The sequence below is a fragment of the Rhipicephalus microplus genome, chromosome 5 (assembly GCF_043290135.1).
Source record: "Rhipicephalus microplus isolate Deutch F79 chromosome 5, USDA_Rmic, whole genome shotgun sequence".
Lineage (NCBI taxonomy): Eukaryota > Metazoa > Arthropoda > Arachnida > Ixodida > Ixodidae > Rhipicephalus > Rhipicephalus microplus.
Window position 1 is genome coordinate 160,089,774 of NC_134704.1, and position 14,253 is coordinate 160,104,026.

Genomic DNA, 14,253 nt, shown 5'->3' on the forward strand with positions numbered 1-14,253 from the left:
GCTTCAGGGTCACTTTAGGTATACACACATGTGCGTGAAATAAAAGAAAGAGAGAGAAATATAGAGATGGTAAGTGTAATGAAACCAATTTTGTTCCCGCCCCACATAAAAATAAAAACTCTCGGTCTATGCGCTGCGCCGTGGGGTTTGTGTGTATCTGGGATGACTGCGTAACTCACTGCTTTCATGCAACAGCTGCACAATAGCATGCATTTAAAAAAAACGCCTCCAATATTCCAATAAACAACGGTATTTCTCTGCCGGCTAGTCCCTCATCATCTCAATAATGTTCCCTGTCTGTCTCTGTGTCTCAATCCAATATGAAAAAAAAATACGACGTCCGGCCGCAGCACATACGCCTAGCTTTGCAATTTACCAGCTGTCTGCGCAGATATAAAAATCGGCTGACATTGCTTCTCTTTCCACAGAATCACTGAGTCGCCGGTAGTTCGTAACGTCGTAGCTCTGAACATCTGCATACTTACAGAGCCAGGAATCCAGAGCCATATATTTTTCAGGACGCCAGTCACCTATCTAAAGTTAACATAAACAGAAACCCACCAGAGTTCTAGCAAGTGCTGATTGTTCACTTCGATGTGTAGTCCCTACCTATAGGAAAGTTCTGACGACGACGCTACTTGATTTACACCAATATTTAGAGGGAGTAGCCATGAATGACGACGCGACCTTCATCAGCAGCCTCGCTACGAGGGAGTTTGCCAAAGAAATCATCGGCAATAACGCCAAGGTGAGCATCCTATCAATATCTCTGGTGTAATCAAGAAGTTCATCCTCGTTGGAGCAACCGGTTGGTTGCATCTTACCATAGTGTAGACTCGTGATGTTTTCCTGAATGAGGGCCTTTAATGCTACAGAAGGCTGAAAATTGTGCTTATATTACAGTGCGATGTATCGGCGAGGTATACACAGCAGCATATGTTTGTAAAAAGGTGTAACCTTGTAGTAGAGTTACAAGTGTACTCACAAAACATCGAAGTCGGATGCACTTCGCCTTGATGCGCTTTGCCTTGATGCACTTCGCCTTGATGCTGATGCTTCGCCTTGATCTGACGGCACAGCGATCCAGTGAAGAGAAGTTGTATTGGCTCGTTACACAAGGTACGTCCTCGCGCGGCACAGGTGGTGCTTATGTACGCCAGCACAGATTACGTCTGCAAAAAGCCTCTGGCATTTTCAACTTTGTGGGCTTCTAAGCGAGTCACGGCTCTGGCAGCGTTAACGTGAATGTACAAATCGGATTATTTTGTGGCTGGTTCACGAGTTTATACATGTGGGTATACAGCGGAATGCAGTGAATATAGTGGCATGGCCCTTTGTGCAACTCAGCCACTCGCACGCTAACCTAAGCACCCCCCCCCTCCCTCCCCTACACCAATCACACACACCTTCACACATATTAACACGTATTCAGGAAGACTGTAGCTACGTTGCGGCCATAAAATTTCCTTTTCTTTCACTTTCCTTTACGTCACGTACACATACACACGATTTGCGCGGATTCCTGCTACAAGAACAGTATGTCCATGCTGGTAATACGTCACCAATTGTGTACAGCTTGAAAGACAGATGGCTGGTCGAGAGCTCAAAGGTACTCGTGGTGGTCATTTTATGTACCAACATTAGTGTGGCGTCTACCTATAAATTTGTTTTTGCTCAGCACTACACTCCATGATAGGAGAGCGCATCGGCAACATGGCGGCCAGACTCGACACTTTTCTGTAAATAATAAAAAAACGCATTTTCAGCATGGTTTTAAGAGATATACGATACGCATGCTCTCAGAGATGGCGGGAGCGCGGCGTGTTTATCCGGTCATCTGAATCACACGGCAAAATCGCGCGCCCATCCCAACCACACTGAAAAGACGCAGAGGATCGAAATGGCTGCCGCGCTGCTGACGCAGCTTGCGTGTGACGGGAAGAATAGTTTCGCGCATTCATATAACTTCGTGCTCATTGGAAAATGCCTTGTCAAGATGTACGACAGGCAAAGTCAATGTTGGGCCGTAAACATTGTCAAGGGGTCGTGACGTAGACGAAACAAGCAAACTCTAGTTGAAAGATCAAACTGTTTAGTAGGCCGAACTTGTGGTCAGTAAGTTGATAATCAGATTACAGTGACGTATGTGCACTGGCACTGTAGCGTCGAACAGAGAGAGCATCAGCCATCGGACAACTGACAAGCGGTGAAACGCGTCGGCATTTATGCACGTGCCGTCGAATATTCTAGCGTTATCGCTAGCTGCCACGTAGGTTGCAGGACAATGTTGAATTTTCGCTAAGTGGGCGTAATTTGAACGAAACAATCTACTACAGTTCTGAAGTTTTTCGAACACTGCAGGTGCGGTTTGCGCTGAAAATTACTGACTGTGAACGGGGCGGTAGCACATCTTAGGACGGAATGTGGCATCTCTCTCCTCTGAATAAGGCATATCATCTCGATGCTTTAACAAAAGACAAATGTACAATAATAAGGTAAGAAAATAAACAATAAGTACAAGGAATAAGTTACAATAACATCGCAACCCCTCCGAAAAACTACAGCCACGAAGTGAATGGTGATCAGTGGGGCGAAGCGTTCGTCCGTCTGTTCGTTCGTTCATTCGTTCATCTGTCTGTCGGTCTGTTTTTTTGTATGTGCGTCTGCCTGTCTGCCTGGCTATCTGTACATCCGTTTGTCAGTCCGCCTGTGGGTCCGTGCGTCCATTCGTTCATCTGTCTGTCTGTCTGTCTGTCTGTCTGTCTGTCTGTCTGTCTGTCTGTCTGTCTGTCTGTCTGTCCATCCGTCCGTCTGTCCGTCAGTCCGTCCGTCCGTCCGTCCGTCCGTCCATCCATCCATCCATTTATCCATCCATCCATCCATCCATCCATCCATCCATCCATCCATCCATCCATCCATCCATCCATCCATCCATGCATCCATCCATCCATCCATTCATCCATTCATCCATCCATCCATCCATCCCTCAGTGCTCTGTGCATGCGTCCGTTCGTGCTTCTGTCCATGCTTCCGTCCATCCATGCGTCCGCCCGTCCATTCGTGCGTCTGTCTGTTTGTGTGTCTGTCTGTTGATCTATTTGCCTGATACTGCCGGTTACGCCTAACCCATGACAAGTTTAGTCAAAGAGAAGCTCTTTCGGTTTATTAACGGCCATGAAACGACTTGAGGCGCATGGCATGGACTACATCAGGTCGTGCACGGCCCCATTGAGAGTTCATGATGCCATAAAGGCATCACGAACTCATACCATACCTTGTAGTCTTGTAAGCTGAGAAGCTGAATTACTCTGTACGGTCTGAAGTACCATGGCACACGTTTTTCACTCAGTCTACATCGGCGTATCGGCATCTACACCGAAACACGGTCCCCGGGCTGGTAATCTGTGAAGAGTCGTCGAAGATTGTGACGGCGGCTGTCGATCGTATGTAGGTTCCCTTCATCAGCGACAATAGGCAGCGTTGCGTGTAGCGTTATGTCCGGTTTTATTCCTCAGACCGATTTGTACGGCGTCAGCTGCGTCATCTCCTGTGCGGCTGTGTTGTACGCGAAGGTCACGTACGGAAGAATGGTGTCTCACGTCTTCTGTTCAAGGTCGACGTACATGGCCAGCATGTTGGCGATGGTCTTGTTCAGACCATCAGTGAGGCCATTCGTATGGGTGTGGTAGGCGGTGCGGTGGCGGTGGCCTGTCTGGCTATGTCTCAAGATCACCTGAGTAAAATCCGTAGTAAAGGCCGTACCTCTGTCAGTGATAAGACCTTCTGGGACGCCATGACGAACCACTATCTTCGCAATGAATAACTTGGCTACTTCTTTGGCACTACCTTTTGGGTGGGCCCTTTGTTTGGGTGTAGCAGGTGAGGTAGTAAGTAGTTACGATGATCCGTTTGTTCCCGAAATTGGACGTCGGAAACAGCCCCAGCAGGTCAGCGAGGTGGTTCGATCGGTTGAAAAAACCCTGTATTATGGCCTTGTAGGTAGTGTGTTGCGTCGCTGACAGTCTCGAAAGGTTTTTACGTAGTGGGTCACGTCTGTAGTGGGGCGGGGCCAGTAGTACTTTTCCTGTATACTCACGAGCGTACGGAAAACTCCAAGATATCCAGCCATCGGGTCATTATGCAGAGCATTCAGAACGTCTGGACGTAACGCCGAAGGTAGCTGGTCCGGTGTGGCGAGAATTTTTTTCTTAACGAGGATACTCTGCGCAAGAAAAACAACGCCACTGCTTACTTGAATACATTTGGAAGGACGGCAGTTTTGCCCTCGAGGTATTCAACAAGATCCTTGAATTCAGCGTCAGCTGTCGGTTCTTCGGCAAAGTCATCGACTCCTAAGGCTCTTAAAAAGTGGTCTCCGCTCTCGTCGTCCCTTGTGGTGGCTTAACGGGGCACGTGACAGGCAGTCGGCGTCAGAGTGCTTCAGTCCGGAGTTGTAAACGATGATAACGCCAAGTTCTTGAAGTCTTAGACTCCAGTGCGCGGTGACCTGAAGGGTCCTTCAAGCTTGCTAGCCAGCACAAGGCTTTTTGGTCACTCAAAACATTGGGCAGCCTTCCGTAAAGGTATAGAGGATACTTTGACGTAGCCCAGAATACAACAAGGACTCTTTTTTTAGTCATGTTATGCTAGCCGTGGCTATCGAAGGCAATCTGCCTTTTATAGCGACCGGCTAGCATAACTGATCTCCATTAGTTTTGTGTACAGGAACGGCACCGAGAACTACACTAGTTGCGTCGGCGTCGATTTCCGTATTGGCGTATTCGTCAAAATGCGCAAGCATCGGAAAAAGTCTACAGGCGTCCATTCAGTTTCTAAAACGCTTCAATTTGCGCCGTTTCCCACTTCAAATCGACATTGGTCTTCGTGAGCACCATTAGCGGCTTGGAGGTGTGTGAAAAATGCTTGGCGAAATGTCTGTAATAGGCGTACAAGCTGAGAGATCAGCGCACGGCTTTGTTGTCGGCGGGTGACTAGGTGGTGATGGCAGCTGTTTTCTGTGGATCTGGCCGCACTCCTGTGTTGCTGATCACGTGACCCGAAAATAGGGGTCCTTGTAGGGGAAGCAAGTTTCTCTGGCTTTAGGGTCTGACAGAAGCTACTGATTGCTTGAAGTACAGTATGAAGGTGCTGAAGATGTTCGTGTAGAAGCTTGAGGAAAACGCAACGACGTCGCCCAAGTAAAGGAGGCAAGTCTGCTACTTCAATTGAGCTAGGACTGCACTCATGACTCGTTGGAAAGTCGCAGGTGCCGAGCAAAGGCCAAAGGGTGCATGGCCCTAAAGTCGAACAAGCCATGCAGTCTTATGACGACAGTCTTTTCTCGGCGACTCTTGTTAACTTTGGTTAATAGGAGCCTTAACTCTCCGTCGCCTTGTCCGCTCATCTACCAGCTCTGCGCAGAAGTGGTTCCGAGCTGAGAAACAAATGCTAACAAACTGCTGGTGACCTTGACAGTCCGTGACCTCGGCGCACTACGCAACAGTGTCAGCAGCGGTGCGACTCGTAAAAGTGGGTGGCAGCTGCGGGATCCGCCGGCGTCAGCGACATCAATGTGGTGAGTGCCTGATGTTTTACTCTCAGTTCACCAGACTGTTCTAGCACAAGTTATGGTAGTTTAGAGAATGCTGTGTGAACCATTGGAATAAGCTTTGATCGTTTCAAGCCAAGTCAGAGCGCTTTGAAACGAATGTTAACGCGGAGGGTGCAAGCACGGCAGTATTAAAAATTGCTTGCGCGTCTTGCTAGTCGAATTATAGTGGGTACGGCAAGTATATTTTTAACAGGGCAAACAGCAAGAGCCTAGTTTAAACGACGGAGAATCTTAAAGTGAAAGAACTCGTCGATGTTTGTGATGAACTTGGCCTTATTTTGGGCTGTGTGAAATGAAAGCAAATAGATCCTTGAGATCATAAAGCATGCAGGAGTAACTGCTGAGGAAGTCGATGAGACCTGGGCGGATATCAAAGCACGCCGCGAGGAGGCTGAAAGGCGAGAAGTTCACAAACGCGAAGTTGCCGAAAGGCGTCGTGAATGCGAAGAAGCTGAAAGGCGAGAACGCCTTGAGGAGGCCGAGAGATAGGAGCGCCTCGAGTTGAAACGAATAGAATCGGCAATCCTACAGTTTTCGCAGGCACCTAGCGTAGCTTCTGCGGCAGTTCCGATCAGCGGTTATGGAATTCAGGACCACCTACCGACTGTGAACTGCCACCGTTCGCCGTCGGCGAGGACATGGTGAAGCATCTCGTCAAGTTCGAACACGTCTGTGAGCGAAATGCCTGGAGCGGTCGTTTTGGTAGCAGAACCTGTTAGCTCTTTTTCCTGGCGAAGTGTCAGACATGATAACGTGCTAGTCGAGTAAAGTGTTCCAGAGCAATGACGAGGTTAAGGAAGTGCTCTTGAGACATTTTAAGGTGTTACCCGAGGCTTTTCAGCAAAGGTTCCGGTACGCAAAAAAGGGCAATGAGGTACACGTTGCTTAGGTGAAGACACTACAAATCGGCTTTAGGACGCGTTTCGTCCTAAAGTCGATTTAATTGACTAGCTCAAGGGCGAAGGTGTTTATGACGATCGCGATAAAGTGGTAGAATGCATTGCATTAAAGCGATTCTTGCGCTGCATTGAGGATGATGTCAAGCTGTGGCTGCAGGACAATCTTGGTGAAGTGCAGCTTAACAAGGCAGCAGGGTTAGCTGAGCAGTATTATACTCGCCGAAAGTTGCATAGCAGGGTTGATAACGATGAAAGGATTTGATTGATTGATATGGGGGGTTTAACGTCCCAAAACCACCATATGATTATGAGAGACGCCGTAGTGGAGGGCTCCGGAAATTTTGACCACCTGGGGTTCTTTAACGTGCACCCAAATCTGAGCACACGGGCAACGATGAAAGGAAAGAGAGCTTTTCAAAGAAACCTGATCAACGGAAACCCACTCCGCAGAGTAATTTCAGGAAGGACCCGTCTTTTACGAAGGAGACTGTAGGGGAAGGGCAAACGGAAGTTGAGAAATCGAGTGAGGTTCCTAAACAAGGCACTGACCCCACATGGGCAATTGAACCACGGAAGCTGCTTATCTGCTACAACTGCAAAAAGGAAGGGCACGTGGTGGTCAACTGTAAACAAAAGTTCGCTTTCGCAAAAATCCGAGAATCGGAAAAAAACACGCGGCTGTTAGAGGCGAATGTCCAGGAAATTAGTGTGAATGTGAAAACGTGCTGAGCACTTAGAGACTCAGAGGCAACCATGGACATTGTCCATCCTTCGTTGGTGTCTCCGACGACTTTAGAGGAGAATTCGCGTGTATCATGCAAGTCGCCGAGGAGCAGAGTGCTTGCTTACCAATAGCTGCGGTTGCCATTGCAGGCCCGTTCGGTAAGCTTCACACCGAAGTGGTTGTGTCTGCCGCACTTCCGGAACGTTTTCCTTATCTTTTTTTCAATCTGAGTAGATTCTCAAAGAGCGGGGTAAATCGTTCTTCTTCAACTTAGCCTACATAGCCCTCACGCAATCGCAAGCGGGGAAGCATTTGCAGGAATTTGATCTCGTTTAGTGTAGTGAAACACCACCTGCTAAATAGGCTGATCTGTGTGACCTTGGCGGCGAGGCGATAGTGCTTCGGACAGGTAGTTCTCCGGATGAGTCACTCGAGCCGCCCGACGTGGAAGCCGTCTCTGTCGGTGGAGGAGACGACATGACGCCATCGGATGAGAGCGAGAGGGGTGCTACGCTGTTACATGTTGCAGAAAGTTGGGGTGAGCTGTCGAGGGTAGATCAAGAAACGCTGATTCGAGAGCAGCGTGAGGGCCTCTTGAATAAAGCGCTAATGCAAAGCGTAAAGTTGGAAACAAAGAAAAATAATTATTCTTGTTTTGAGAAAGCAGGGCTCCTGTATCGGAGCTTCACAAATGTGCAAGGTAGCAAGTATGAGCTGCTCTCGCTGCCACAAACGTATCGTCAATAACTCTTGCAACTGGCGAATGAAAACGCGTGGGCAGGACATCTCGGCATAAAGAAGACCAAGGGTAGAATTTCTCTTGAGTTTTATTGGCCGAAATGCTGGAGCAACATTGAAGACTTTGTACGCTCATGCGACACTTGTCAGAGAGTGGGGAAATACACGGACAAGTGGAAGGCAGCCGTGAAGCTAGTGCCGTACATCACAGAACATTTCCGGCGCGTAGTAATTGATATCGACGGGCCATTTCCAGAGTCAAGGCAAGGTTGTCGGTACATACTAACGGCTCTCAGTGTAGCCACGAAATGTCCAGAAACTATACCACATAAGGAGCTCAATTGTCTTTATGTGGTGGATGCACTGCTATCTATATTTGCACGCGTTGGATTTTCTTCTGAAATTCAATGCGACAACGATAGTGTCTTCACCAGCTGCCTTCCCTCTAGCTTTTTAGATAAATGCGGAATAAAAGTAGTACACTACTCGATCCATCACTCTCAATCTAATCCGGTAGAGCGTATGCTTTTCGTTCTGAAACGAATACTGAGAGCTGTATGCTACGAGGACAAATGCGACTGGGAAGCGTGTATTCTTCCCACTATGTTTGCTTTGAAATCAGCTGCTCATGAGAGCACTGGTTTTAGCCCTGCAGAGTTTATCTAAGGGAGGAGTTTGAGAACATCATTTCGAATGCTGCGGGAGTCCTGGAGTTCTGGAAGAGAGTTGATGAGGACTCTAATGTAGTTGCGTATGTTCTAGACCTCGTTCAGAGGCTTAAAAAAACGAAAGGTCTTGTTGAAAACCACATGAAGGCTCCACAAGTGTTGTCGAAGGAGTACTATGACGAATCGGCGAGGAAACGCACCTTTGAAGCAAAGCTAAACATTCAGCAAAAGTCTGTCTGGTTGCGTATGAAACTGAGAGATGATTTAGACTCCAACCAAAAGTTTTGAAGATACCCGACGTTTCGAAACCGACTTGGTTCCTTCCTCAAAGGTGACTGCGGAGACTACGTAGCAGCGGCATGTTCAAAGCACTCGCTTGGCTGGTAATGACCCGCTTTCTCTCTCTCTTACTTTGCCATAGAGCGCAGTTCATGTGTATACACTGGGGGAAGGTTTCCTAGAGAGTGGTTGATGTAATGGGCTGTCCTCTGTATGTGCCATGACTCGAGTAATAACCTTCTCCTTCAGTTCGGCTCTCCTTCAAGGACGGCTGTCGCTTCAAAATCTATACGGGGATCCGATGTCCCATCATGCTCGGTGACTGCGCTGCGCTCTTTGCAGAACTTCCCCACACCGTTGGCGTGTTGCTTCAGTCGTTTCGGCAGGCTTTTAGTCTCGCTGATATACGAAGATGGACACTCGGCGCACGGAATTTCGTAAACGACACCGGGGGTCCTGTTTATTGTTGGCTGGTCTTTCGGGCGGGGGCGGAGGCGGCCCAGCGTACACGAAGGAACCTGCGCGATGCGAACCCCTTCCTTTTTGAAGATTCACGCCAACATCTCGCTGGTTCCCTGAACCTATAGAACTAGTACGCGTTTCGGCAGAAAATTTGACTTCTAGTGATGTAATCGAAAGGGGATCTGATGCAATCTTGGGGAAGCTGACCCTGGAGCCTAGGTTAAGTGATGTCGAGAAGGAGGACTTGAGGAAGATTGTTTCCGAGTTTGAAGACGTGTTTTCGGACCGTCCCGGAAACATGACGATGATTGAACACGAAATTGAGCTAACATGTGATGAGCCGATCCGTAGCAAGCCGTATCAATGTTCCCCTGTGCAAAAGCAGATCATGAAAGAGAAGATCGATAAAATGCTGGAGTTAGGGGTCATAGTACCGGGCGAGAGTGACTATACATTCCCTGTAATACTGTTTAGGGGCCGGAAAAAGATCCTAGGCCATGCAATAAATATTGGCGTCTTAACGCCATAACTCGAGACTAAACTTACCCGATACCAAACCTAGAGGAGGGGGTAGAAACTGTGTCGCAGTCTAGCTGTATTTCCACGTTAAATATCATGCGAGGGTATTGGCAAGAACCCCTTACGGAGCGCGCTAGCCGCATTTCCGTGTTCGTTTCTCCATTCCAAACGAACGTATCGTCCACTTAAGCTCAGCTTTGGATTCAAAAAGGCCCCTTTTGGTTTTTCAGGCTTAATAGACCACGCTCTTAAAGGCCTCTCTGAGTTTGCTCTGTCGTATCTTGACGATATTGCCATCTTCTCAAACAGCTGGGAAGAACATGTCGAACATTTAGGAGTGCTAAACAGGTTGAAAGAAGCTGGCCTTACCGTGAAACCTGCTAAATGCCACCTAGGGTGCGGTGAGTTGTCTTACCTGGAGCAAGTTGCGGGGCGTGGCCGGCGCAGATCTTCAAAAATGTAGGTAGCCGCCGTCGTGAACTATCCATGACCAACCGCAAATTTTGCATTTTTGGGCCTAGCTGAATACTATCAGCATTACGTGCAAAACTATTCTAGCGTTGCCAGCCCTATAACTGACGCACTTCGAAAGTCCGAGCCGGTAAAGTGGCATGGGACTCAAAAGAGAATGCGTTTTGCAAGCTGAAACAGGCCCTAAGCGAGAAGCCCGTTCTCATGGCACCCGATTTATCTAAGAGATTTGTGATTCAATGCGACGCGAGTGATCGCGGCATGGGAGCTGTATTGTGTCAGAAAGACAGTGCTGGTAACGAAAGGCCAGTTTTGTATTTAAGTCCAAAACTCAGTGGCAGGGAGGAGGCATACAGTACCTCTGAAAAGGAATGCGCTTGCCTCGTGTGGGCCGTTCAAAAGCTAGCTTGTTATGTCTCCGGTTCGAGGTTTGTGGTCGAAAAGTACCCCTCTCCTCTAACCTGGTTAAATAACATGTCACCTAAAAGTGGCCGGTTACTGAGGTGGAGCATGATACTCCAACAGCACAACTTTGACGTTCGCTACAAAAAAAGGAAAGCTAAACGCTAATGCAGACGCATTGAGTCGCGCGTTTTAAAAAGTACCTCTTCCACCTTTTGGTCTTTCGCTGGCGAGTCGGGGCAAAATTTTGTCCTCATCACAGCCTTAGCTGGGTGCTCTCGTCCAGAGTGATCTCAAGGGGCTGAGTTTACGTTGTTGTACGTGTAAACATTTGAGTTCTTATTTTAAGAGTCTTGTGTCCCTCATAAGCCTCTTGATGTAGAGGGAACGAAATTCCGATAGACTCGTAGATAGGTATATGTTGTACTACACTTTGTCTGGTACTCTGTCGGGTAACCGAGGGGACTTGCTTGTGTCGTGTGTTGTCTGCTGTCGAACCATTTTTGACAAGTTGCAAAACCATCGACAAGTACTGAGGCCAAAAATTGTCAAAAGACTAGTAAATTTAGTCGACAAGTTTTGGCGGCAAGCCAGTGGAGCTGGGATCCGCCCTCAAGAATGGGATGTGTTCACGGAACTGAACTTCGAGTCACATCCTTCCCTGGCCCGGGAGGCGAACCTGGAGGGACCTTGCGAACGAGCGCGCCCGACATCCAAGCCACGTGGAAGCAGCTCACCTTTACGGCGCATTGTCTGGCGGTGGGGGTGCTGTTACGCCTAGAAGTCCACACCGAATGTCATTGCCTCTGGAAAGACAATCTGTGCCAAGGCCAGTGAGGAAGCCCGCCTGACGCCATTATCTCAACGACGTCATGTAGCCCGGCGCCGCCGGTCTGTCTTACGCAACGCACGGCGAGCTCGCTCAACCCGCTGGCCAGATAGCAACCCGATGATGCAGGCGGCGCCATCCGGTCTGGCGAGTCTTACGCAATGCGTGGCAACATTACTCGTCCTTGGGTGCAACACAGCACAACGGCTTCAAATTTGAGCATCATGACGCAACCCCGTGGCGGGTCCCCATTGAGGGATTCTTACGCAACCCGGTGGCAGTTCTGATTGGACATTGATTATGTAAAGGATACCCTGGGACCCATAAAGAACCACGCGGCGCTTCGCGAAGCAGCCGACGTATGCGTCACAGAGAAGACATCTCGGCTCTTCGAGTCCCTAAGCTGTCGGCCCCAGTGCCGAATATGTGACACCTTTATTTCTATGCTCTATATAAACCTTGCCTTAACTCACAATCATCGTGTCCGCTCGTGTAACAGCTCTGCGCAGAAGCAGTCGCTAGCTGAGAAACACACGCTACTAAACAGCTGGTGACTTTGGCGGCTCGTGACCTCACCGCACTACGCAACAGTGTCGGCAGCGGTGCGACTCGTAACGGTGTCTGTGTCACTGGCTACACTGTGCCATCAGCTTGCCTGCCTGGACCCTGGAGCTTTTTAGTCTGTCCGGAATTCCGGTAACGCAAAGACGTGACATAGCCTGTCTCGTAGCTGCCACCTCGGCAAGTGGCGCAATCTATGCATGATAAATACAAAATTAGAAAACGTTCAATGCCGTGCATTCCACTTCATTAGCACGAATTACCGCCGGTAAGATACTGTCACGCAGATGTTGGCGTCCTGTGAACTAGAATTACTTGAGGCACGAAGACATAAAAACCAGTTGAAAGCTCTTCTAAGGATACTGCATGGACAACTAAAAATTACCAAATATTTGTACTTAAAAGTACCAGGAAAACGAAGCAGTCGGGTTAATCACGACTGTGTTTTAGTACCGTACTTTTGTCGGAGTGATGTGTTTCGTTATTCTTTTTTTCCAGCTGCGATTGAGCTTTGGAATGCGTTGCCAGGCATTTTAGTAAATGCAAACGATCTTTGCCGATTCGAAAAATTGTTGGACATGTATTTGAGTGAATGAGCTGCCAGATGATAAGCCTGCAAGTTTGTTTGGTTTGACGTTCTTTGTTTTCTTTCTCCCAGCTGTCTTTAAGACTTGTAATGCGTAGCCAGGCATTGCTGTGAAGGCAGACAGTGTTTGTCGGTCTGATAAAATGTTACACATGTATTATTGATTACGCTAGCACCTGACATAGACGTACATTGGTTGGTTTGTATTTGGTTGTACCCTACCTGTAAGAGCCCTTATGAGAGGGCTGACAGTATTATGAAATAAATCAATAATAAGCACGTAATCCATGTCTGAAATATCGGGAACGCGACTCGCTAAGCCTACCGCAACGAAGCCGCATCGACACAGATACATTGCAGTCATATCTTAAGGAAATAAATCGCAGCAAATAAAATATTGTATTCGAAGCTAACGAGCTACAGAGTGCACGTCGGTTACTTTAAAAAAAATTAGGTGGACGACAACTGCTTTCGGTGCCACGACCATGTTTCGATGTGGGTGTATGCGCCGGTCGCGCCAGGTATTCCTGCTCACGTAAGCGGTGTGCACATAGTGGTGTGCCCATTAGACAAAAGTCCTGTACTGCGTGCAAGCACGTGGTGACGCCAGAGGTTACGCCACTGCCAACAGTGCATGTACTCTTTCGTACTGTCTAAAACGAGCACTTGGCTGCAGGCATAACGAGGCCAAAATTGTTCGCACTAACAATGGCGAAGGCGCTTATCAGTAAACGGGGCACGCTGCCAAGCGAGGCTGCTAGACTCGAGTCGTTTCAAGCAGTCCAGGACAAAATACAGCCATAACGGTGAGGGGCGACTGTGCTGAACCAGACTCGCATCACTTATACCTCACGTGTAACGTCATGTATAACTTTTCAACATTTGGCATCATTCAGGATAACCTATCATCACTTCGTATGGCAAGAAAAAGTTAAGAACGAATCAGCTCTACTGAGCCTTGTACTGATAGTGTAAGCAAGTTATGGCTGGCTTCTTGGTAATGCTGGCTGAAAAAAACTACTGCGGCGCTTCAAACTTGTGCATTGGCCGACTACACCGGAGCATTGAGCTTTGACATATTCGAAGCAGCTTACTGCAAAGTGATACCACTTTTTCAACGCCAGAATATTAACGAGTGGACTGTGGTATTCAGAAGTTTTCACTGCGTTGCTGATGACTGAAGTTGACCTTTTTTTGCAGGATGGCATAGAAAACCCAATTTTCGTTGTCGACATAGACGACGTGTATTACAAGATTGACCTTTTACGCAAGCATATGCCACGAGTTAAGCCTTTTTATGGTGAGTTCGGTTGGTCCTGAAAAATTGGTTGTACTATGTTAGAAGTGAAAGTGGGTGTTGAACGTAAATAACGTTGGTGCTTCGGGATATGGTAACAAATTTTCAAGCAATGATAGACTGAACGCTTTGCAGTGGAATAAAAAAATGTCAGTGACAGTTTGTATGCATAACAAAAAGCAGTGTTTGGCTTTGGGGACTTTGCGC

The 14,253-nt window shown here is 48.0% G+C and overlaps 1 protein-coding gene across 1 annotated transcript in view; it reads left to right on the forward strand.

Annotated features, from left to right (window-relative positions):
• The first annotated feature begins 457 nt into the window (after positions 1 to 457).
• LOC119173666 (ornithine decarboxylase-like) overlaps positions 458 to 14,253 on the forward strand; it is a 50,236-nt gene continuing 36,440 nt past the window's right edge. Inside the window, exons 1-2 of the mRNA XM_075894447.1 lie at positions 458 to 748; positions 13,950 to 14,049. Of these exons, the coding sequence (XP_075750562.1) occupies positions 671 to 748; positions 13,950 to 14,049 (178 nt within the window). The 5' untranslated portion in view covers positions 458 to 670. The remainder of the gene's footprint in view (positions 749 to 13,949; positions 14,050 to 14,253) is intronic.